This window comes from Panthera pardus, unplaced genomic scaffold (genome assembly GCF_024362965.1).
Source record: "Panthera pardus isolate Hobbes unplaced genomic scaffold, ASM2436296v1 HiC_scaffold_8, whole genome shotgun sequence".
Taxonomy (NCBI): domain Eukaryota; kingdom Metazoa; phylum Chordata; class Mammalia; order Carnivora; family Felidae; genus Panthera; species Panthera pardus.
Genome location: NW_026527013.1, coordinates 138364138 through 138389913, shown reverse-complemented (window position 1 = coordinate 138389913; position 25776 = coordinate 138364138). Strand labels below are relative to the sequence as shown.

The following is a 25776-nucleotide window of genomic DNA, read 5'->3' as shown; positions in this document are numbered from 1 at the left end:
AGTTAAGTTTTTTGTTCAATAAACATTTGGGGAAATCTTTTTTTGTGCCTGATGCTATTCTCATGATGGGAATAATCAGTCTCTGCCTTAGGAAATGCACTAAGAGGCCAAGTGAGAAGCCTCTAAATGTAATTACATGTTAAGCCCCTTGGTTGGCAAAATGACCCACCATGTATGAAAGGCTCCAAAAGAGGTGACCGAACAACAAAAAACAAAGGGAGGTGGGACTGATGAGCAGATACAATGGTGTTCATGTAAGAAGTACATTAATGTTCTGTCTCCATTAAGGAACTGTGAGAAACTGTCAGAGGATTTGGAGTTAAGGATTTGAGAGAGTAAGCAGCTTAGGCTAAGAAAACAGTACAGACAGCTCATGATAAACCATCTGGCCTCTGGATTTCTGGAAGGGGAGAAATGGACCAGTGATGAGCCCGAGCCCCTAGGAGGATACCACTGGTATGGAGAGACAACCGTTCTCCTGGGTTGGACGGTGGCAAGAAGGGGGAGGAGGCATGAGGTGTCAGCTCCTAGGACAGCACAGGCTGTGTGTGATGGGTGGCACAAGAAACAGCTGAACAGACATCTCACCAAAGCTTTGCAGGCAGGTCAGGGGGAAGTGGGTGAGGACATTTAAGAATTCTTCGGGATCGTCTATGGCAAATGAGTTTCATCTCCTATTCTAAAAACTATACTAAATGTTCTGTACTACTAAAGAAAAAAAAAAAAAAAAAAACAACCCACAAAACCGGAACTCTGTGCGGGAATTGTTGTTATTCCCGTTTACAGGGAGGAAACGGGCTTAGACAGACTAGAAAACTTGCCTGGGGTCACTTAGCAGCTAGTAATAGACAGAGCCAGGATCTAAATTCATCTGTCTGACTCCAAATCCAACCCAACTCTGCCATCTCAGGCCTTTCAAAGAGTTAAACAATGATGGCATCGGGGAGGGGTGTCCTGGTGGGATAGAAGAGAAGGGAAATTTGGGAAGGTGACATTATTTGGGAATCTATAGAAGCTGAAGGTTAAATTTCCCACTCTTGGTTCTTTAAAGTGAAGTGAGCAATTTCCTTGGCTTTTGCTTCATGAATAGAGATGGAAAATTTGACTATTGGATAGAACTCTACAAAATACCAGATGCTCTATTTGAACAGGACTTCTCTGGGTAAATAAATTACACTTAAAAATATGCAGCAAACCTCAGTGAGGCCACAGCAGTTCTACAAGAAACATTTCAAAATAAAAGTGCAAAAAATGAACAGCTTAGGGACACATAAATAACCTTTCAAATTTAATCAAGATACAAATTCAGAATAGTTCAGATGTGGTATCTGTTAGAGGGAGTGAAGAAAGTGCAATGGAAATCGGCCTAAAATTGAAACCATAGGTCCTTATTGAAGCTGTAGGTATATCAGAGAAAGGCATTTTGCACGTACAACCTTGCAAAGACCCTATGGCCTATATGACTTGACGATGTCCACGGCATTGTCTGGGTTCCAATGTTAACATATGCTTCCTTGGAATATTTACAAAGATGGCGATAGTGCATGGGCTAGGTTTTGTTTTGTTTTATTTTGTTTGTTCTGCTGCTTCTATATTTCTTAGATCTGCTGTAACCATTGGCGTCTTGGAGTGTTGCTGAACTGCCTTTAGTGACCATGAAATCCACTCGAGAATAGATCTTAATGCAATACTAATAATTGGATGATATTTTTGTTACTCATATTCCTATGGCCTTTCAAAGCAAACAATGCATCTCAGTTTGATGTAACTAGAGATCTTAAAGTTTAATAAAAATACCACAGTCATAGTGAATCCTTTTGTGCTTGGACTGAAGGGTTCCCAGATTCAGTTCTTAATCAAGAACTGAGGTTACAGACTGAAGCAATTATATTTTAGGGAAACACAAACTTTATTCCATATTTGTTCAGTTGCTTCTTCTCAGATGATTTTCTGGTGGACTCTTTTTTTCTTTCTCTCTCTTTCTATTTCTCCTTCCTTCCTTCCTTCCTTCCTTCCTTCCTTCCTTCCTTCCTTCTTTCTTTATTTTAGTAGGACATGGAAAGAAGTGTTTTTGGATGACTTAATGCAAGGCTTATTCATTCATTTACTTAGAATTCTATGAATGTCAGGGGTGTAGTCACATTTTCCCATTCACTCTGTGGCAATAAAAAAAGAAGCTATTTGCTTTCAAGGTCTGATAAATATATATTTTTAAATACCTTACAGACTATGTGTAGACCATGCTTATGCAAGGGATGTGTGTGTGTATGTGTGTGTGTTTAGGCTGATCCATGGTTTCTTCATCTTTGCTTGGCATTACTAACAGGTAACATCACCATATAAGACTTTAAAAAATAGTTTTTACATTATGGTGCCGAGTCAGAAATTTTTCTAGGAGGTAATGTTTTATAAGACAGAATAATAAACTATTCTTCTGAAGAAACCACTAGTAATCTTAATAATTGTTTATAATACACACTTGCACATAATTTCAGGAAAAGTAAAGTTACTTTGTAGTTATGATTCCAAAACATATTTTAGATGTGGGTTACCATATTCAGTATATCATTTAATATGATTTATCAACAAGACAAAAATGCCAAATTTTGCCACACTGAAAGATCTATTAAAAGATATAATCCAAACCAGAATCTCCCAGGGAGTAGAATCAAAAAGACATTTTAAAAACCCAATTTTTTATGGTCTCCAGAATTTCCTTATATGTTGCTAGAAAAGTAGTAATAGATGGAAAACTAGAGTCATTCTTTATGCAGATACATGTGTTATAATATGATTTCATTGTACCTTACATGTTTTATAACAAAAAATGCGCATATTTTGTAGATACCGTGTTGCTTACATATCAAATATGGTGTCATTAAATCTACGAGTGTTTCAACTTTTTAACTCTACTATTTTGCTCATGTGAGGCAGATAAAGTCAAATTCATAGAAGGAGAAACTAGCATGGTAGTTGCCATGGACTGAAGGGACCATGGAATTGGTAATTATTGCTTAATAAATACAGAGCTTCAGTTTCTCAATGAAGAGAGTTCTGGAGATGGATGATAGTGTTGGTTGCACAGCAGTGTGAATGTACTTACTACCCCTGGGCTGTACATTTAAAAAATGGCTAAAATGTGTGTTAAAATGGTAAATGTATCAGATGTGCTATGAAATCTGTGGGTAGTCTATACTATTTTGCCCTTTTAGGTTCCTAGAAAATAGAAAAATTACTATTAACAAATAAAAAAGTTATATTTGTAGCTGAACCAAAAAAAAAAGCATGTTAAAATGGGTCACGGTGACCCCCAAGCTGAGAACCCTTAACTGGTTCCAAAGCTAATTTGGGGATGCTAGCACAGAGGGGAATGAGAAGGATTTTTTTCCTCCAAAGACCTAGTCCTTCATCATAACTCTTAGCCTTCTCTTTCACTGATGTACCCCTGCACACAGTATCCTTGTGCAGCCTGATTTTTAAGATGCAAAAAAATGATTATATGGTAGTCTCAAGGATACTCAGAAGAAAGCCTTTATTGCATAATTGAGTTTGAGTTCTCAATTATGCAATAAAGGCTTTCTTCTGAGTATCAACTGAGGTACTCAACTGAGTCATCACCAGGTCTTCCCTTGGTGATCCATTATACTTCATGCAACAACTTGGGTAAAGTAAGAGAAATGTTAGGGCTCCAACATAAAAGACAGTTAAGAGTGGGGATAGGCCTGGGAACAAGGATCTGGTATGGAATCTGTCTTTGGCAAAAACACACAGAGTGAGAAGAAAGGAGGGGAAAGTAGGGTGAAGCATTTAGCAAAGGTCCAGCCAGCTCACTCGGCCAACACAGGCTGTGAAAAGGAGAAATCAGGAAATTTGGAGTCTATGTAGATACCTGGGATTCAATTTGGCTCAAGTGATGACTGCCCTGGCTTGGCAGGAAAGGAGTTGGTGGGATGAAAGGAGTAACACTAGCATCCTGAGACTTACCCAAACAGGCTGGGTGACGTCTGAGAGTTCGAAATGCATGTATTTGAGGACATTCTGAAGAAAAGTTCTTCAACCACACTTGGGGGTGGTATTTCACCCAATGTAGTTATCACATTTGACACTTTTACTCTTTTTATTATTCTACTTCTGCTTTTTTTCCTTAATATTTTTTAAAAAGCTAGGCAAGTTTCTGGCCATATCTCTACAGGATTGACTTTATGATCCAATATAAACACGCTTTAATATTTTAAAGTAACCCTACTCTCACAGCTGGTCGACTTTTTTTCCTTTTCCTTCCATGTTTCAGTTATCTGTTGCCATGTTAAAGACAACAACAACACAAAATTTAGCAACTTAAAAACACAACAAACAGTGATTTCTCAAGAGTCTATGGGACTGGCTGGTCTTAACTAGGAGGTTCCCAGGTGGCCAAGTGGTACTATCTGGGGTCACTCATGTGGTACATTCAGCTAGGAGCTTATCTGGGACTAAAACTTGTAAGATGATTTCACTCACACATCTGGTGCCTCGGGTAAGGTGGCTGGGATGGTTTGTGCCTAACTAGGTCTCAGTCTCTCTTTCTATAGTTTCTCCTCATCCAGCAGCCTGATCTCAATTTCTTTATAGGGTAATTGGATCCCAAGACAGTGAAAATGGAAGCTTCAAGGCTCAGAAGTCACAGGGCATCACTTCCAGGGCATTCTATGGATTAAAAAAAAAAAAAAAAAAAAAAAAATCCCAGGGCCAGCCTAGGCTCAAGAGGAGGGGATACAGACTCCATCCCTTGATGGTAAAAGTGGCATGAATTTGCAAGGATGGGAGGAACTGTTGCGCAGAGCATTCTTGCAGGAAATTTACTAGTGCATATACAAGAAACAGATGCCAAGTGGAATATTCTGCTTGAGAATGGGTCCAATTAAAATTCTGACGCTTTTCATCAAGTTTTATATTTAACAATATTATGTAATCCTTATATGGAAAATACTGTAGTATGTTAGAGTTCTATATAAAATTCTGCACCCATTGAAGAGAAAATTAACTTTTCTCCTCAAGTATATGAAAGGTGGGGTTGGCTTTGAAGTTGAGCACGTGGGTTTGAATCTTGGCTCTGCCAGGTAATAGCAATAGGGTCTTGGGCAATTTTCCCTTTCAGTCTCGCGCTTTTCTCCTCTGTATTTAGAGGACTGTTGTGAAGATTATATGAGTCAATATAGCTAAACTGCTTAGCAAAGAGCCTGGCACATGGTAAATATGTAATAAATATTGGTTTTAAAAATACAAATTATTAATGCTTATTATAATGTAACACTTGTTTGCATCAAACCTCCTGGAACTGCAAAGTTCCCTGTTCTCTGTAGTCTGATTAAACTTAATCATTTATCTTGATTACTTCCTCTGCCTCCCCTGCCTCTTGCCAAGCGAAAACGTAGGTGAAACGACTGATTGCTAAACAGGTGTTTTAAGAAAGTGACTTACCAACTTTTAAACATTGAAGTCCATATGAAGACATTGTAATTTACATTGTAACCCAGAACACTGTAACCAAGAAACTCATCCACCCTTAAATATTGTACAAATATTTCATGAAACAATACTCACTCTCATGTTCTGCTACGAGCACTGAAGTTTTTGTTCTATTCTATTCAAGTGTTTTGACAACAAAATGTTGGCTGTGACCCACTATAATTAATTTCATTACCTACTGAAGCATTCTAACCTATATATTATGGCCATTGGCAAATAGCATATTAAACACATTTTCAAACCACGAATTGTTTCAAGTGTAGTACTCTAAGAATATGACATACGTCATTTCTATACAGACTAATTCAGCTGCGGGTCAGAGAGCTCTTTCACAAATATGACCTGACCACTCTATTTGAGAGGTTTCGTAAATTCTTTCAGTGGGACATGGGGAACTAGGGGAAACACAGGCACACTAAATATTGTGGGTTTAGGTACCATAAGAAGCCAAGTGGCTCATTTGTTTGGAGCTAGAGGGACCTACGCTGGAATGCCAACTTCACAGCTTCCTATATTGTGGTTTTCTGCGAGCCATTTAAACTCAGCTGTGCAGTCTTGATTTTTGGTTTGTTAAAAGTAATGTGCAAGTAATATCTATGTCAACTGAGTTGTGAGCATTAAATGAGAAGATATACCCAAAGGCCCAGCCAAGTATTGGGCACCAAGAAGGCTCTCAGAATGCATTTCTTGCCTCCTCCCCCTACGATAAAATACAAACTGCAGAATTCATAGCTATTATTTAGGTTCTGTGTTTTATACTTTTAGAGAAAAGCTAAGACTTGGTAGAAAACTATGGTCAAACCCTGTTACTTCTTCAATGCAATTTAATTTCTACAACCATGCATTGTCTTGATTTTCTACTTAATAATATTTGATAGTTATTATTGTTCTGGAATGTGGATATGAACTATGAAACAATTTGGGGTTGTCAGGTCAGGTTTTGTATGATGGGGTTCAGACTGACTTCCAGTTATCAACCCGACTGCAGGGGAAAAAAAAAAATGTGTGTGGAGGAGATAAACAATTCTAACCCTGTGTTGCTAAGTAATTTAAACAAAAATGACGTGCAAAATACATGCACTACTTTTTTTCCGTTGGGCCAAATGTTTAAGGTTATCAGCGTTCTAGCGCTCCAGGCAGGGAGTATTTTCACGGTAGGTTAGCTTGGCTTAGGTAATTGTCTAAGATCCTCGGTTGATTAAGACCCTCGCACAGAATCATCGGCTCTCTAGAACGGGACTGGTTATTTTGAAATATCTGCCTTTAAGCTCAGAATTATGTCTGCGTGTGAAAGAGCGCAAAGAGGGCGTGACACATCTTTCCCACTCCCGGCTATAGCCTCCGCCTCCCGCCGCCGGGGCCGCTGCACCCACGTGGCAAGTCTAGAGAGCGCAGCGCCGGGCTGGGGACGGCTGGACCGCTGGACGGCCGGCCGACCCCTCCCTCGGCTCACGAGCCCTTCCCGCCGGCCGGCCGGGCGCCCGCTCGGTCCTCCACCGCCAGGGGGCGTGCGCGGCTTCCCGGCGGCGTGGGCCCATTGGTCGCGGCGGGGAAGCGGGGAGGAGGCCCAGCGGCGAGCTGGCTTCCTCCTGGCCACTCGCGGGGGTGAGGGGAAGCCGGAGGAGCCCGGGAGGAAGCGGAGGAGGGAGCGGGAGGCGGCGGCGTTGGGTCCCGTCGGCCTCCGGCAGGACTGACAGCTAAGAAGCCGGAAGGCAGGCGCGCGCGGCGGAGAGGCGGGCGGGAGGCCGGTGAGATGGACGAGGAGGCGGAGGGAGCCGCGGCCGAGGGCGGGGAGGGATGCAGGGCGTATGGGGGAAGCCGGGCACCCACCTTCACCTTCATCCTCCGCTCGCCCCGCCACCGCCGGCCGGGGGGCGGGCCCCAGAGCGCGCCGGGGCGTCGTGGCGCGTCCCGCGGAGGAGGGAGCGGGTGGGAGGCTGGGGGAGGGGGGGGGGGAGCGCGGGCAGGACCGGAGTCCCCGGAGCGCGGTCGGCCGGGGTCCGGGCCGCCGCCCCGGCCGCGCATCCCCAGCTCGGCGTCTCCGTGCCCGGGTCCGCGGAGGGCGGGGCGGTGCCTGCACCTGGCGCTCGGTCTCGGCGCCCCAGCCTGGTGCTGGCGCCCGGAGCGCGCGTGCCACGCGGGGGCTCCGGCTCGCGGTGGGAAACCGGGGCCGAGTGCTCGAAGGAGGCGAGGGTGGAACTGGGTATTGCATTTGTATTCTGTGGAGGGCCGTCTTGGCTCACTTGTAAAGTTTTAGCGTCTCCTAAACTGGAGGTACTTCTCATTTTTGAAATTTATCCAGCTCATTGATATTCGGTGTCATTGATGAATGTGCTCTTCCTTCTTTCTTTTTCTTTCTTTTTTTTTTTTTTTTTTAACCCCCGTCCCCTTTTTTTGGCTACTATCCTCAAAATTCTTCACTATGGACAACAGTGAGTGACCCTAGGTCTAAATAATATAAATGACAAATTGACGATTTGAGATTGAGATCTCCAGCTGTGTTTCATCATCTTATCCCCCACCCTCGCTTTTTTAAGTTTCATATAATACAGAGCTGCTGTCTAATCGACAGAACCTTTTGTTTTTATTATATTTAGTCAGGAATATATGGATACAATATATGGATACAATATACTAGATGATATTAGATTGCTTACTAGGCACTGTACTAAATGCTTTCATATGTACATTTATTCCGCACAAGCCAAAAAGTAAGTCCTTTTATATTTCTTAATTTTGCAAATGAACATATGAACTCCTCTAGAGGTTAAGTAAAGGTTGATGACAGTAGATGCCGGACCCCTCGGACCCTTGACTACCTTGCAGGGCTAGTGGTATACTGCCAGATTTTCCAAGTTTTTGGAAACATTCCTGATACTCCTATGGTGCGCTACAGAGTACAGAGAGATCTCCATTTAACTTAGAAAATAAAGTTAATTGCTTATGCTCTTCAACAAGAAATTGGCAGAATTGGTATTGGTTTTGATCATATCACTAAATGTGCCTCTTTCTAAAGGCTTCCAGTCTCTTGAATTCTCTAGCTGATTACTAAAGTTACATTCCTCCCCACCTCCAATTTTTATACAGGTGTTAGAAGCTTTGTTTCACAAATTCCATGTAATGTTTTCTCAGCTCACTAAAGACTGGCATTTCTTGATAGTGAGAAATAAAAAGAGTTCAACATAGTGATTCTTCACCTGGGGACCTCACAGAATCATACACAAATAAGACTCTTTAGAAAGGACACAGGCCCAGTTCCTCCAAAATCCGCATTGTTAGGAGATTTATGTTGCAAAAGGGAATCAAAATAAGACTGAGCACCACTGGATTAAAGTGACTTTCAAAATAGACTTAATGGGTGTTTTATTGGAATTACTAAAATTTGGATTGCTACCCTAAGCATGGGTAATTAACCAATCTTTCATAATTAATGAAGATACATTACAAAGGAAAGGTAATTGGAGAGAGGGTCAAAGGGCTAAGAGATTGTTGAATGGCAAAAAGTAATAATTTCAGTTTGGGCTCAGAAGAGTCTTATCTTTTTTTAACCACATATTTTAGATCTTAAATGGTGTCAGTGTTCAAGGATTTTTATATTCTTTCAAAAAAAAATATTGAAGTACCTGGTATGTGCCAGTTATAGGTATCAGGCATACTATGAATAAGACCACTAGCCCTTCACAAAGCTATTTTCTTTGAAACAGTGAATCTTTCTCTTTTCTTTCATTTTTGTACCCATTTCTTAAAGCTGAAAGGTGCGAGACCCAAGAACCAACCGCTTTTTCCCAGGTGTCACAAAAGTCAGTCTAGCTCAGAGCTTGGTACAATTGTAAACATTTGTCTTGAACTTAGTCCAGAACGGTTCCTGTCCTTGGGATCACATCATCTGGATTTTAAGTAGAAGTTCTGCATTTAGTTGCTTCGTGAATGTCATTGACCACATTAATTAACTATAGGCAGTGCCTTATTTTCTTAATTTGGGGATATTGAGTAAGATTCCCAAGATCTTTAAACTTTAAGAGGTTTTGTGATTTTTATTCAGCTCCTAAAATATAGTCAGCTGACTTACTCTCCAAGGAGGAAATTAAGTGTTCCAATTCCTCTGAATTTCCACTGTGTACCCCACTAGTATTCTTTCATTCTCTTCTTCATTGGCCTATTCCATTTGATTGAAGCTATTCTGAGATGACTTACATTCTCCTTATTTCTAATCTAATTTTTTCATCTACTGTTTATGATTTTTTTCATTTTTTTGCTCATGAGTTTTTCCAATTTCCTTCCTTAGGAACTTAAATTTAATTCAAATAACATAAAATTTACCATTTTGAAGTGTACAATTCACTGGCATGTAGTACGTTCACAGTGATGTGCAATCATGACCTCTGTTTGGTCTGAAAACATTTTCCTCATTCCAAAAGGAAACCTCACATCCACTAAACAGTTATCCCCATTCCCCCTTCCCTTGAGCCCCTGGCAACCACTGGCCTGCTCTCTGCCCCTGTGGATTTACCTCTTTTGAATATTTCATACAAATGGAGTCATACGCGATGTGATCTCTTCTGTCTGGCTTCTTTCACTTAGCATCATGTCTTAGAGGTTCGTCCATACATACATAGTATGTGTCAGTACTTCATTCAGTTTATGGTGGAATGATACTCCATGCATGGTTACGTTCCACATTTTGTGTAGTCGTTCATCCATTGATGGTCCCTGGTCAGTTCTTGTGCCCTAGTGAGAAAAAGTTCCGTGGACAGCTATAGCAGCCAGCCAGTTCCTGCACTGATTTTCATCAGAAGGTTTACAGGACCTCAGGCAGTATTGTGGCATCAGGTGTGCTATCGATACCATCCGTGATCTGCAGTCAAGTGATCATTAAATGTGTTTTTTGAAGGACCTGTGACCAACAAAGATGAATTTCTTTAGTGGTTCGGGAAATTTTACCACTAGAAGCTACTTACTACCTGTTCTTTGCAAATAGCTGCTAACCCTCATTGAGCTTTTGTGGTAGAAATGGTGCACCATGCAGGGTAGACCCAGCTGTTCTTCACGTGGAAAGTTTGAACCACAGAATTCTGTCCGCTCTGGTTCACTTAAATTCTGCAGATGCTTTAAAGACAGTGTAGGTGGAGAAGGTATGTGGGGTAATTCTTAAAACATTCATTCAGAATAGGAACTTGTAACTTCTCATCTGATACAATGCAAAATAGTTGCAGATGAAGATAGTTACACTGTATGTAAATGTGTGCCTTTCTGTAATCTTTTTCAATGTTGCAACTTGTGAACCTGACACTTCTTTACCCTGCATATGTTCAGCTTCTTACAGTTAAAATGTATTTTGTTTTGTTTTTGCCATTGTTCTCAATGATATCTATTTCTATCTATCTTTCTTTTCCTGGATGGTATAGTGAGGGATTAAGGTGGTTTATACTACAGCTGTTTAATCCACAGCTGTAGAACTCTGACGGAGTTGGGAGAACTAAATGTCATTTTCTTTTCTGTTTTTGGCATGTTGCTGGTGCTCTCAGTGGCAGAAATCTGATCACCATTTCATTTCTTGCACCGGATTAGAGGTTTTTAAGCAGAATTCTGCTTTGGTAGGTGAGGAAAAACTGCAAGAACACATTCAGGGAATTTTGAATCTAATACTGTTGTAATCATTGCAAACAGGATTTCTTTCCTCTGTTCCTCAGCACATTGTGTCCAGATTTATTCACTGCCCGCCTCTCCCTCCTCACCCCCACGGGAGACCTGGCCCAGAGTCAGGTTGATTTCCATTCACTGTTAAGAAAGAATGAAATTCTTGTTCTGTGAGGTTTACCTTTGGGCTTTTTTGGCCTAGATTTGCCCTGCTCCCCATCCCCAAACTTGTCTGTGTGTTCAGATTGCTGTACTGTAGATCCCAAGTTCTTAGACCGAGAGAGAGTGAGAACCACCTGGAGAGCTCCTTAAACTTGCAAGAGCTTTAATCCTTCTAGGGATTCTGGGCTCAGGAATTTGCATTTAAAAAAACCCACCTATAATCATGGTGTCCATACAGGGGGTTACATTGTAGTTAGGGCTTCAAAGAACCAGATAATGCTGTTTCATTGAATCTAAGATGTTTATAAGGTGCACCATTATTTTGTGTACTACTGTGGGAGAAAAATAGGTTTGTAAACCTCACCCCAGTTTAAGACCTGTTGAAATGAGGGAAGTAGTGTGCACCTTAGAATCAATAAAAATATCTTAGGATCAGAGGAACTACAGGCCCCTTTTAAGGTAAGTGATTATCGTGAGTCATAGAAGCTGTATGATAAATGAATTATAATGAAGCATTCTTCAGACCTTTTACTGTGTAAAATATTTGTTTATGGTAGAATTTAACGTAAGGTCCTTACTTGACGTTTATTTGTAATGAATGTCGTCCTGATGACTTGTTTTCAGATGTAAGGGAGCTGGATAGATGGATGTAATGCAGTCCAGTTTGGCCCCCTATCATTTTCATCCTAACCAGCCATTGATGTGTTGATAGTTCAGAAGTCTCATTTCTAATGTCTACAAAGACATTAGTGATTTCCATTTTGTAACTACAGTTCACTGAGATGATAATGTCACATTGACATCACGTGTGGCATGGTCATTTGATTTTTATCTTTTTTTTTTTTTTTTTAATAACCTTTTTTCTATTAGAGTGTCCTTAGCCCTCAGTGCCAGGAGTTGATATGCACAGACACCAGCCACCTATTGTCTTATCTTGGATAGTTCTAGGAGGGAGTGGCAGTACTATCAGGTTAAACAGCAATCTGTGTCTGAGTAAACCTGAACTCTGTCTGCCAACTCATGAAGTGTCGTGGCATATTGGGGACTGTATGATAGAATGCCTGTGGGTTAGAACAAATCTTTGTCCACTAACGAGAATTCAGCGAAGAGCAACCCCACCTAGCTACGGTACTTCCTCAGTGGTATCCTCTTGGAAAATGAAACATTTTTGTCAGGAAAACCTTGTTTAGTCCTGTTAGGTTTGGGAGGGGAAGCAGAACACGTGTCCATTTAGTCTTTAATCACCTGAAGTATTTACAGAAACCTTGGTTAAAAAGCTTGTTGATCAACTGAACTATTTCCGAAACCTGATACCTCACCTGTCTGAAGAGGAAGAAGCTGTAGATCTCTAGCTGATTCACATTGGTTGGAGGAGTTGTGCTGTGGAACGCTTGATGTTGAGGTGAATCCTGTTGCAACACTTTTGTCTTCAGGATGTAGTGTGTGTGGTTTGTCTGGTTTGGTTACCTCCCCCTCCGTTGAGTCTTTGGGCCGAGTCGGTGTAGGCGGGGCCCTTGTGTGATTTTACAGGACGTCTTCCCTTTTCTAAGTGGAGAGGCAGGTTGATATGATAGTTCTACTTTTTCATGTTTCATTCTTAGAAGAAAGGAGTTTTATCCAGCTGCTGTGGATCAGAGAGAAGTTTTCCAAAGCATGGCTCTCTCCATTCCCTGCCTGGAGAACCAAATAAAAACAAGGTGTAGGTATTTTTGGCAGACCGGGGTCGGGGAGAACAAGATTCACCCCGGAACAGTCCCAGGATGCTTCATATTAAGCATTGGTTAACATTCTAGAGGGAAGCTAAGAGCACTTTGGCTCATGTGTGCGTTTTCATAGTATGCTTTTAATTCTGTTTCTGTTTCTTAGCCGTAATTAGATACAAATCCTCTTTTGAATGTAATTTCACTATGATGCTGCATTAGAAAATAAGCCATTTGACAGTAGTTCACATAACTTAAAAAAATCTAGGCATAGATTGTGTATATTCCTCTCTTCCCAAGGTTTTCAACAGAAAATTAAAGTTCTGAAGGACTCATTGGTTCTGTTGAGCCATTATTTAAAAGTTTTTAAATAAGTTTTTTGGTCTGTTGCATTGTACTCTCATGTTTCTAAAAGCCCCTTTGCAGAAGAAGTAGAGACATTTATGTTTTCCTTGGGGATCATTTGAAAAAGTGGTTATTCTTGGCATTAGAGAATCATGCAGCTCTCTCCCCCTTCCCAAAGGAAGAACTATGTTGTGTTTTGTTTTTGGCTCCTTTTTTCTTCTAGTTAAAATGTAAGACTATTTTAGTTCCTTAAAAACCTGGAATACTTTTCTAGTTGTTACGTACTCATTTAAAATTTTTTTCCCTCAATTATTACCAGGTTATACCCAATTTTTAAAAGTTGTATAACGTGTGTATTAAAGTGGTAGGTTCTTCAATTTTTTTTTAAGTTTATTTGTTTATTTTGTGAGAGAGAGAGAGAGAGAGGGACAGAGGGGAGAGAGAGTGGGAGAGATAGAGAGAATCCCAAGCAAGCTCCGCACCACCAGCACAGAGCCTGATGTGGGGCTTGAACTCACGAACTGTGAGATCATGACCTGTGTCCGAGCCTAGTCTGATGCTCAGCCGCCTGAGCTCCCCAGGCGCCCCATCAAGTGGTAATTCTTTTAAATGAATGCCTCTTCTAGGATTGAGAATCAGAGTGGCCTACTAGCACTAAAATATTTTCTGAAGTTGTAATTGGATTCTGTTCTATCAGGCGTTTAGTATTAATAACACCAAATCCTATTGAATTCACGCTATTTGTAACACGGTGAGAATAGCTCAGACATCATAATTAGTTTTCAGATGTTCAGACTTTTTTCACACGAGTGCAGCGTTTCACCCCTCTTCCTTTTGTTATTTCACGAATGTCTCCAGCGTGGCAAGGACGAGTGTGCGGTGGCACGCGTGTGAGCCGGGAGCCTCGACAGCCTGCAGCTGCTGTAGTCATAGGTGCTCTGTTTTGTTTTGGTTAAAGTAAAGGTTTTGGAAAGCTTAATATTTGCGATTTTAATAGTTGATCAAACATCAGGTGCATAGTAAACTCCCCCCCTTATGTCTATCACAAAAGTAATCATCACTTTTAATTGCCCGTGTAAAGAAAATAGTGTTCGTTTCTCCTCACCGACATAATTTTACAGTTAATGAAATGGGTTGTGAGAAGACTAATTTTTATCCAGTTTCTTTATACCTGCTAGGACCGCTTTGGAAGACGTTCCAAAGTCTAGATTATGCCTGTCTTTGCTATGGATGGGCTGCTTCATCTATAGGAACGGAAGGATTTGTTTTCCTTCCTTTGAAGAGAATCTCTGGTTTCTCATGGAGTATATGCTTCTTCCCATGGAGCGCAGCTGATTATGAAAGCGTGTGATTAGCATGTACAGAACACAATTTAGGGTTGTTTGATCCATCCCACTTCTAAAGTAGTACTTTCAAGGGGCGCCTGGGTGGCGCAGTCGGTTAAGAGTCCGACTTCAGCCAGGTCACGATCTCGCGGTCCGTGAGTTCGAGCCCCGCCTCGGGCTCTGGGCTGACGGCTCAGAGCCTGGAGCCTGCTTCCGATTCTGTGTCTCCCGCTCTCTCTGACCCTTCCCCGTTCATGCTCTGTCTCTCTCTGTCTCAAAAATAAATAAACGTTAAAAAAAAAAAAAATTAAAAAAAAAAAAAAAAGTAGTACTTTCAAGAGGACCAGTAGAAGCCTTGTGCGAGTTGCATATTCAGCAAACAACTGCAAGGAATGTTGGGATATTAGAGCATGGTCTGTTTTAAAAGTTGTTTTTAATTTAAATTTTATTTTTTATTCCTCTTGTCTCGGTTGTCAAATGATGACCCATGGGTTCATGTGGCCCACAAACCAAGATAGGTTTTTACATTTTTAAGTGATTGGAAAAAAACCGGAAGAAAAATAATGCTTGGTAACATGAAAACTTTATGAAATTTAAATTTCGGTGTTCATAAATAAAGTTTTATTATAACACAACTGGGCTCATTTGTTTACGTATTGTCTATGGCTGCTTTCCAGCTACAACTACAGAGCACAGTAGTTGCCACGGAGACCGTATATATGGTCCACAAAGCCTAAAATATTTACCATCTGGCCCTTTTACAGAAGTGAGTTTGCCAACATTTTCTCTGTTTTGTTCACATGAATGCAGGTATTTTTTTCCGCAAATAGTGTTTTTAATACCATACTTCTGATTACAAACCACACCAGAATAACTCACCCTCATGACCTTTAGGTACGGCGTCCTTTTGTTTCCAGTGTTACCTCATTTCCCTCTTTAACTGCCGTAGGACTGAAATTTTAATCTACATTCTGATCTTGAGGGAGCCTGTTATTAGTCTGGGTTCTCCAGAAAATCAGAACTGATAGGAGAGAAGATATCTGTCTAGGATGAATAGAAAATCATAAGGAATTGGCCCATGGGGTTGTGGAGGCTGAAAAGTCCCAGGCAAGCGGGAGAGCCAGTGGTATAAGTTTCAGTCCAGATTTTTTTTTAAATTTTTTTTTTTAGCGTTTATTTATTTTTGAGAGACAGAGCATGAGCATGGGAGGGGCAGAGGGAGAGGGAGACACAGAATCTGAAGAGGCTCCAGGCTCTGAACTGTCAGCACAGAGCCCAACGCAGGGCTTGAACTCATGAACTGCGAGATCATGACCTGAGCCGAAGTCGGTCGCTCAACTGACTAAGCCACCCAGGCGCCCCAGTCCAGATTTAAAGACCGATGTTCCAGATGGAAGACTAGACAGAGGGAGTGAGTTCTCCCTTACTCAGACTTTTTGGTTCTATTCGGGCCTCCAGTTGAATGTGGCCCGTTCGTACTGAGGAGAGTAAACTGCTTTATGCAGACGTTAAGCTCATCCAGAAGCACCCTCAGACACTCCCATAATAATGTTTAACCAAATATCTGGGTATCCCATGGCCCAGTCAAGTTGACACATATAATTAGCCATTACAGGGCCTACATGTGCTTAAATCTATCTGCTTGCACTGACTTTTTTTTCCCTCTCAGTCCTCTTGAAAAGCCCCAGTTTGCATGAACATTACAGTCATCTGAACTTCACTCGGTTGATTCATTTGGAGTTGCCATTTGGCTAGCACCGAGTTAAAGTTGGATCGAATTGAGTGATGGTTTCTTTATATTTGTGGAGTAGGATTTATAGTATTTTCTCTTGGCTTAGTTGATTGTTGTTAATATTGAATACATCAGTGGGTGTTTTTGTGTGCTTCATTTTCTTCTATCCTTTCTGTCTGGGAGAGGTGTTCTAATATGTATTTGTAATCATTTTGGCAAAGTGTCACATCTCTGGAGTGGCTGGTTGGCGGCAGAGATTAGCAGTTCCTAGAGCACTTTGCAAAGGCCACACTGACCGGCATGGAATTGTGTCAGCGACTTGCTTGTATTAGAGTATGTCAGAGAGCTGCTGAGGTGAGAGGAAGTGTATGTGTTTGTATCTGCTTCTTCCTTACCCTTCGTGTGACCTGACACATATCCCTTGACCTTGTCTATAATGCCATTGAAATACCCATGACTGGAGGGCTGTTAGGATGATTACATCAAATAAGAATGTGTACATAAAGTACTACTGAAAGCGTTATTACCTAGTTTATTTTAACTGGCAAGACCTTCCCCTCCTGGTAAATAATTGTTAATATGTCTTATTTTGTTGCTACAGAATGGTGGTCTTGTCATTGACCTGCTGTGGCTCAAGTCTGCTTCTCAAGGAGAGCGTGAAAGTTATCACTTGACCTGTGTTTTTATCTGTTGTACTGAAGTTGATTGATTCTAGGATGAGGCCTGATGATTCAGGCCTGATTTTAATAAAACTTCACCAAATTAGACCAAAGTAGGTAGTTGGGTTAAAGGAAATGTCTAAATTACAAGATACTCAAAGAAATTGAGTATGTCAGCCTGAGATCCTAATTTGGGCTCTCTTCTTCAGTGTGGGTCACATGCTTCATTAACGTTTCATTGCCCAGGGGCATCTTGGTGGGCATCTGTGTGGGGTAGACTCTAGAGGATTGTGCACTTTCACACGGCAGCAACCGGGTGGGTTTGAGCCTTTATCTGAAACACTGAAACTTGTTGTTTTGACTTATACTACACTTTGGGGGGGCCAATGTACTATCAGACTTTGTTTTCTTTTTTATTCTATCCTAAAAGTACTCTCTACCACCAGTATTCTAATTTGGGTAAGTAGCGCTAGTTTCCGTATCTCTACCTTTTTAATGAATGTGTAAAAAAAAAAAAATTATTTCACCTGTGGATTCTGGATTAAAGAGCTGTGAATTTCTAGCAGAGGACTTTTTACCCTTTTACCGTTGTGTTCATCTCAGAAGCTGTTTTACCTACTTAATTTCTGAGGTTCAATGCCTGAGGTTTATGCCAGGTTTATTCCATTATGTTTCTGCTTTTTTCTCCCTAAGATGATTATATGTAGTGATTTTCTTTGCTTTTAAATGTCATCCTAAGAAGACAAGTTAGGAATGCTTTGGAATTAGCACATTGTAAACAAGTTCCCTGATTTGCTCTCAAATATATTCAGTACTTTTTCTTTATGCTGATCTACATTCTTGCATCATTAATTTGCTTCTTAAGCAAACTAATTAAAAATGTGTTATAGCTGAGGTTTTACAAGATTTTAATTTAAGAGATTTTATGACATGTTTGTTTTCTCAGAAATTTAATGGAAAACATGAATTCTGCTAGACAATTATAGTTGCTTATATTGTGGTCTTATTAGTATCAGCTTAGAAGCAGGCTTGCTGGGCAGTGCAGATAGGTGGCAGACACGTGAGGCAGTGACTGTGCTTGGACAGGTGTGGCCTCCTCAGCAGATAATGGAAATGGTGAAAAAGAACAGCAAAGTGTCTGCCCGACTGATCATCCAACTTCCAAAGAAATTTTCCTACACCACATTCAGATAAGAGTGAAGGTAGTTTGGAATATTACTGGGAGGAGAGGTATGCATGTGTTGTGAACGTAGTGTTCCATTTTACTAGAAGTCAACAAATGATTTAAAACCAGTCGGAGATTTCATTTGAAAAAACAAGGATTTTTTTTTTCCTGCTTTTATGGGATGGCTTATGGATACATTACGATCTTTTATTTCCTTTTAGTATTTTTCTAGCCTGTGGATAAGTAGTTAGCTTAAATAGATTGATAACATTGGCTTTTTGTATTATGTGCAATGTGTTCAGATAACTAACAAGGAAAAGAAATCAATAGTGCTTAATTCACTATTGGTTTAAAAGTTGATACTTTCTTCAGAGTAAATTGGGCAGAAGAAAGGGAGCTCGCACAAGAGCAGCGGTCCTTGGATGCGCCCCCCTCAACCCCCAACCCAGCCTATTTCTTACTAAATATGAAAAAACCGGGTGTCTCATTTCCTTTCTGTGTCCTTCAGGGGCGTGCTGCTATTTTTATTTGAAATATTAGGTGAATTACTACATCAGACATCAGTATTGAAACATCAGTATCAAAATACAATGTAAAATAAATGTATCAGTTATCAATGTGACTCATTCATCAAAATTTTCTTTTGAATTCCTTTCTTGTACAATAGATTGAGTAGCTGTCTCGTTAAACTTGAGCATAAATTTCCTATCAAACTCATTTACTTTTTCTTTGTAAGATTTCATCCATCTTGAGTTATTTCATAGGAGGGAAGCATACGTACCCGTACAAAGATTTTTTCCAGTATCTATTTCTTGTTGTTCTTAGAATAGTATCAAAGAGTAGTTTCTTTATTTGACATGTAACATATACTATGAATAACAGTAATTACTGGAATATTTAAAATTGTAATTCTGTACTTATGAATATATTCTTTTACAAACTTGAAAACATGAAGAGGAAAATAATCCTGTTATTAACATAAGCCTTTGCTCTAAGTGCTTGTCACAGGGACACCTGAATTCTGTCATCCTAAACATGAAACAGCATCACACACTGGACCGAGCCTTAGAGCAGGGCCAGCAGACCTGCCTCTTGGCTCCATTTCTGCAAATAGTTTGTTCCATGACCTGACAAGCACTTTGGTTAGGTCATTCACTAGTAAGAAATAGGCTGGGGTGGTGGTGGGTGGGGGGAAGCATCCAAGTACCAATGCTTTTGTGCGAGTTCCCTTTTGGGGTTGGGGGGGGACATCCAAAGATCAGTGCTCTTTGCAAGGTCCCTTTCGGGGTTGGGGGGGGGGGACATCCAAGGACCAGTGCTCTTGTGCGAGCTCCTCTTGGGCTGAGGGGCAGCATCCAAGGACCGAAGCTCTTGTGCGAGTTCCCTTTCAGGGTTGGGGGGGGACATCCAAAGATCAGTGCTCTGTGCAAGGTCCCTTTCGGGGTGGGGGGGGGACATCCAAGGACCAGTGCTCTTGTGTGAGCTCCTTTTGGGGTGGGGGGCAGCATCCAAGGACCAGTGCTCTTGTGTGAGTTCTCTTTTGGGGTGGGGGGGCAGCATCCGAGGACCGATGCTCTTGTGCGAGTTCCCTTTCAGGGTGGAGGGGTGGCATCCAAGGACCAGTGCTCTTGTGTGAGGTCCCTTTTGGGGTCAAGGGAGGGAGCATCCAAGGACCAGTGCTCTTGTGCGAGTTCCCTTTTGGGGTCGGCGGGGGGGAGGGAACATCCAAGGACCAATGCTCTTGTGTGATCTCCTTTTGGGGTGGGGGGGCAGCATCCAAGGACCAGTGCTCTTGTGTGAGTTCCCTTTCGGGGTGGGGGGGGCAGCATCCAAGGACCGAAGCTTTTGTGCGAGTTCCCTTTCGGGGTGGGGGAGCAGCATCCAAAGATCGATGCCCTTGTGCGAGTTCCCTTTCGGGACGGGGAGGGGGGGGCAGCATCCAAGGACCGATGCTCTTGTGCGAGTTCCCTTTCGGGGTGAGGGGGCAGCATCCAAGGACCAATGCTCTTGTGTGAGTTCCCTTTTGGGGTGGGGGGAGGGAGCATCCAAGGGCCAATGCTCTGTGCAAGCTCCCTTTTGGAAGTGGGGGGGATCGTCCAAGGACCACCACTCTTGTGTGAGCTCTCTTTCTTCTGTCTACTCTGAAGAAAATATCAACTAATTATTAATTGAGCATTATTGATTTCTTTCCTTGTTAGTTACCGGAACACCTGGCACATAATATGAAAAGCCAATATTACCAGTCTGTTTAAGCTAACTACTTATTCACAGACTAGGAAAATACCTACAAACTGGAAGTTTGGAACTCAGTATCGAAAGTTCCTTATAAATGCAGAATCACTGAGAATAACAAGGGGCATTATCTTCTGTTCCCATGCTTGATGGCAGGATTTCTCACATCTGTTCACCAAAATTAGGAGAGCGAGGGACAGAAGAGTATAAAGCACAGGCCCTCCTTTCAGGGGCTTTTATGTTCCAGTGGGAGGAGCCAGGCCTGGTGATAAGAGGTTTTTCATTCAGTGTCCATGTTGGTAGAATACTTGGAAATGTCAGGACGTTTATCCAATTAGTTTATTATATAGTATACTTCAAGTCCGACTCAATCTAGACAGGAATGCTCCTTCTAGACCTAATGATGTTTGCCTTCTCTTTTGATTTTAGGAGCTTGTTTAATGAGAAGTGCCATAGACTGAAAAACGAAACATGAGGGTAGCAGGTAAGATATTTAATTCAATAGAAATAATTTTACTTTTTGTGTAACTTACTTATTTAAGTGGCTTGAGAGAGTACGTTGTCTTTTTATGTAGTGCGTGAAAAGCTGGAGTGTAACAAACTAAATCACTGCTTTGCCTTTTTTACTTTTTTATGTAGTTGGTAAATCACAAATTGGATGAACTTGTTGAAATTATTTATGCTAGTTTTTTAAACTTACGGCCTTAATGTTTATGTTCTTATACATTAAGCTTATTTGCCTAATACTATATATAAAATGCCCATATAAAGAACAATTTTGACAAGCTAGGGAGACTGATTTTTATTTTTGTGAAGTTCTAACTTCTTGAGAAAAATGCATTGTGAAGTTCAAAAGCTTGAATCTTTGCTATATAGGTACTTCAAATGGAAACTAGTGTATGTGAACCATTCAGTAAAGTGTATTTTTGCTTAAGTGGCTATTTGCTAGTTCGAGTTCAGTCTGCATAGTTGAGGTTCTGTGTAAGAACATCTGTTCTTAGGCAGCATATGGAGGCAACTGAAAAACACTGCTTGACGTTCATAGTATTAAGGTAGCTGTCTTTGAATGTTATGAAAAGATGCATAAATACCTGGAGAGGCTGATAACTGCTTCCTGCCTTAATAGTGAAAATAAGTGTGTTCTCCTACCCCCACCCCTCCTTCAGCACAGCCAAGGGTCTAGAAGAAGTGCACACTCTGTACATAGAAATTTTTACTCTTGTTCTTCCAACATAGAAGATAATTTGTAGTTTCTCAAAATCGAGATACTCTTCCTCTTAATTATCATCTTCTCACCAGCAAACCGTATTTTCCTATGGGGGCGTCTCTTAGAAGTGCCTCAGTCATGGTGGGTGAACAAATGCGTCTTTGTGCTTCAAGCATCATTCTGTACAATAAGGTGCAGGTGATGAAACATCATGATTATTAAAAAACATAACAGGGTTGTGCGCAAATGCCTTTGTAGAACTTTGAAAATCTGGACCCTTTGATCATGAACTTACAAAATATCCTTTTTTGAGTAGCTATTCAACAAGTGAAGGAAAATATTGCCAGAAACGAAGAGCTTGTTTATGGTTTAAAAATCATATTACAATGTCTTTTTTTTTTTAATGATCTTTGAATACAACAGGACTATTGATGATCATGTATCCTTGACTTTAAAAGTACATTAATTAAACATAATGATTGAAATAATCAAAGCAAGTTTCTGTTCCTCACATAATTCTACATTCATTCTAGTTGAAATTAAATTTTCATTGAGTTCATTTCTCTGATTCTAACAATTAATATCAAGGTTAATTGGTAAGTAATTATTCATTGAGAACTTATTTTATGGTTGGCACTGTGCCTAGTATAGGTCTTGAAGTGTTTGCTTTTAATGAAGAAGGAAGATTAATTTAATTTATTGCCTTTAGAGTGATTAATCTCTTCTAGTTTGAAAAAAGTTGATTGCTTTGAAATATTCTTATAGCCTTTATTCTTACAGTGAGGCAACAGTGTCTAAAGTTTATGCTTTTTGTTTTGTGAAGAATAAGGACACCTCAGATTAGCGCAGTCCGTGGCTAGGAGGAAGAGAGAATCTCGTGGGAAGTCAAGATGGGGACTGTGGGGTGGTATGGTCAGGCCCTTTATGTCCAGAATTGGCTGGTGACCCAACCCTGGAGAGGACTCCTCTGTCACAGAAGTTCTAGAACTCTACCATTATGGGGTCTCTGCCAGTCTTCACCTGCCTACTCTCTGGGACCATCTGCTTGTTCTATTATTAGTTCATTTCGCCACGTCTGACTTTTCTCTGTCTTAGAGGTTTTCTTTCCTCCTAGTTCCTCTGGGTCCAGTATCAGTGAATAGGCCTTGGTTGAAGACTCATTTCTGCCACTGACTAGTTACGTGACCTTAGGCAAGTGATCTAAAATTTTTCAGCTTTGATATTTTATCTGTAAAATGAAAATAATTACCTGGAAAAGCTATGCAAATGCGATTATACTTGTAAAGCATTTAGCTGTATGGTAGGCAGTCAGTGAATGGAGTATGTGTGTGTATTGTATACGTATGTGTATATACGTACGTATGTGTATATATGATGTATATAGCTTATTTAGTGTAGGCTCAGGTCTAACTTGGTACTGAATTTAGTCTAGAACTTTCATATGTTATAACCTTGATATTTTATTCATTTTAATATTTTGATCTTAAACAGTGACGGTTTCGTATATCTGCTGTAAGTGGCAGGGAGAGGTTATCTCTGGTTGCACGTGCCCGTGATTGCTAGAAAATGAGTGGTTAAGATTGTCATGTGATATAGAATCTTCAAGCCCATGGTCTTAAGTGATCAAGAAAGAATGTGTCACCTCTTACCATTCATCTGTGTAGCAAACACTTGTTGAGAGTATGACTATGTCCAGGAATTTTGCTAGATCCTGTGGGGGCAAGAGTTCAAAGCCTATTGGAATTTTGCTGTCTTATGCACTAAACACGTAGGCAATTTGTGGTTGCTCTTGAAAACAGGAAGTAATTTTCAGAGGAGAGAAGGTCAGACGCAGGAGGTGAGGGAACTGATTAGGTTAGCTGTGAGGCTTCCTCCTGCCATCTCATTTCTGTATTGTAGAGTGTTTCTAAATAGAAAAGAGTGGCTCCGTGAAATCAGCACTTCTCAGCATCACTGGCCTTTTCCGAGCATCCTCGTCCCTCCCCTTTACGGGTGCAGTCCTGGTTCTTTAGGAAATTAGAATGAACATAGGTCTTTTTGACTCTTCCTTTCCCACGAAGTTGAGTTTTGGTAGTTTTTTTTAGGAGAATGTGGTAATCTGGTGTTAGAATGGAGTACTGTCCAGAGCACTGGGCTGTGTCAGGATTCCGGGATTCCAGGCCTCGTGCTGTTGCTGAGTTATTTGTAATCTTGGGAGTTGCCGCACCTCTGGGCTTTTGTCTCCTTACGGATAGGAGGATCCTGCTGATCCAATCCACCTCCTATAGATCAATAGAAATTAAACTTTGGGTAAAAGAGGGGGATGGAGATTGTATAGGCAAATACTAATATTCTTCCCCAACAACCTAATGAGATGGCCCTGAAAGCCTAGGGGAAAGAGGAAGATGTTTCTTTCCTGTCATTTTCCATTTCCTTTCCTGTCTTGCAGTGTTTTTTTTCTTTCCTAGATTTGCTTAGCTATGGAGAAAAAGACAAATCCTCAATTCCTATGAAACAGTTAGCTAATACCTGGCAGTGCTAACTAATTGTGAGACACCCAGAAATAGTTAAAGTTAGAAAGGTATGAAAGGGTACGAGTGTGTCTTCACAGAGCTTATTATGGAACCACGTTACAAAGCGTGTGTCATAGCTGCCAAATTAAGTCCTCTAGGACTGGAGATGGCCTGTCTTAAACTGGTATTCAGTTTGAGGAGGAACACTCTTGTTTGCCATGTCAGGAGCACTTGTGTTGCTCTAAAAGATACGTTGGTTGGTGATAGGACAGTAAACTGGTACATTTCACTAGAGAGTTCCTTGCTTAGTGAGCATCCTGCTAGTTGCCTTGGATCTCCATAAGGTCTGGTGTTTTTGTATTATCCCTGTATAGTATTGCCCTTTATATGTGAACAGGATTAGGAATGTGTCATCCAACATGCTTGGTGATGGTGTTCCATTAGCCATGATACTTTGGTACTTTTGTATAGTCAGCCAGCACTTGGGAGCAGTTTTTTTTTTTGTTGTTTTTTTTTTGGTTTTTTTTTGGAGGGGCAGGAGAAAACTAGGCAGATGACTCAAGCAGTCCTATGTCTGGGTTGCTAGCCAATCTGATAATTCTTTGAACAGGAAAATCCCTTATCTCGGTGGATTGCTTATACAGTTTTTCTTGTAACTCAAGTAAAATTAAGATCCAATACATAAACTTTTTTAGTTTAAGAAATTTCTTTATAAACTTAAATTTTCATGCAATGCACTAAAGTTCTCTGGGCTCATAAGCTTATGCTGAATTATTTCTCCCCTTTATCTAGGTGCTGCAAAGTTGGTGGTAGCCGTGGCAGTATTTTTACTGACATTTTATGTTATTTCTCAAGTATTTGAAATAAAAATGGATGCAAGTTTAGGAAATCTGTTTGGTAAGTTCCATTTTTTCCCCTTTCTTAAATTTTATTTTCGATTGGTTGTCTGTAAATTGTTACCAGTTATCAATATTGAGTCACTCTGCTGTTTAGTCTGTCTAGAAAAGAAGATACAATTATATCAATAAGTGTGATCCCTTAGAATATTCTAAAATAAACAGTGGAAAGCCTTAAAATTAATCCAATATAAAGTATGAATCTTCTGCTCAACATTCTGAATATATTAATGGGGTCTGTTTCATTCATGTCTAGGACATTAATCATGGTATTCTGAGCAAACATTCTAGAAGCTATCACACAGTATTTAAATTAGCTGATAGAGAACTTGGAACCAAATCTAGCCCTCAGATGGCAAGTGGAGTCATGATAATGCATTGTAAATACCAGCCATTGAAATCCATCTTGTATTCCTACCCTTATTTAATTCCTTCTGCATTATTTTTCTCTTTACCCATTTGTTTAATGCTATGTTGCAAACACACCGTTGTAAGCCACCTTAACTCAGTGTTTAACAAAATTCTTAAGTCAATAAAATAAGTTAACTGTTGAAATGTTACAGTAAGCTCTGGATGAAGCATTGTTTAAAGTATTAAAAAATTAGGTGTGGGGGCACCTGGGTGGCTCAGTCAGTTAAGCATCCGACTTCGACACAGGTCATGATGTCACCATTCCTGAGTTCGAGCCCTGTGTCAGGCTCTGTCCTGACAGCTCA

The 25776-nt window shown here is 40.7% G+C and overlaps 1 protein-coding gene across 2 annotated transcripts in view; it reads left to right on the top strand.

Annotated features, from left to right (window-relative positions):
• Positions 1-414: 414 nt before the first annotated feature.
• Positions 415-25776, top strand: part of FAM3C (FAM3 metabolism regulating signaling molecule C) — a 63912-nt gene continuing 38550 nt past the window's right edge. The window contains exons 1-3 of one of the 2 annotated variants that reach the window (XM_019452562.2): positions 415-456; positions 20895-20949; positions 24957-25061. In XM_019452562.2, the coding sequence (XP_019308107.1) occupies positions 20937-20949; positions 24957-25061 (118 nt within the window). In that variant the 5' untranslated portion in view covers positions 415-456; positions 20895-20936. Of the gene's footprint in view, positions 457-7050; positions 7257-20894; positions 20950-24956; positions 25062-25776 lie in introns of those variants that run through there. The other variant, XM_019452561.2, reaches the window with a different exon arrangement.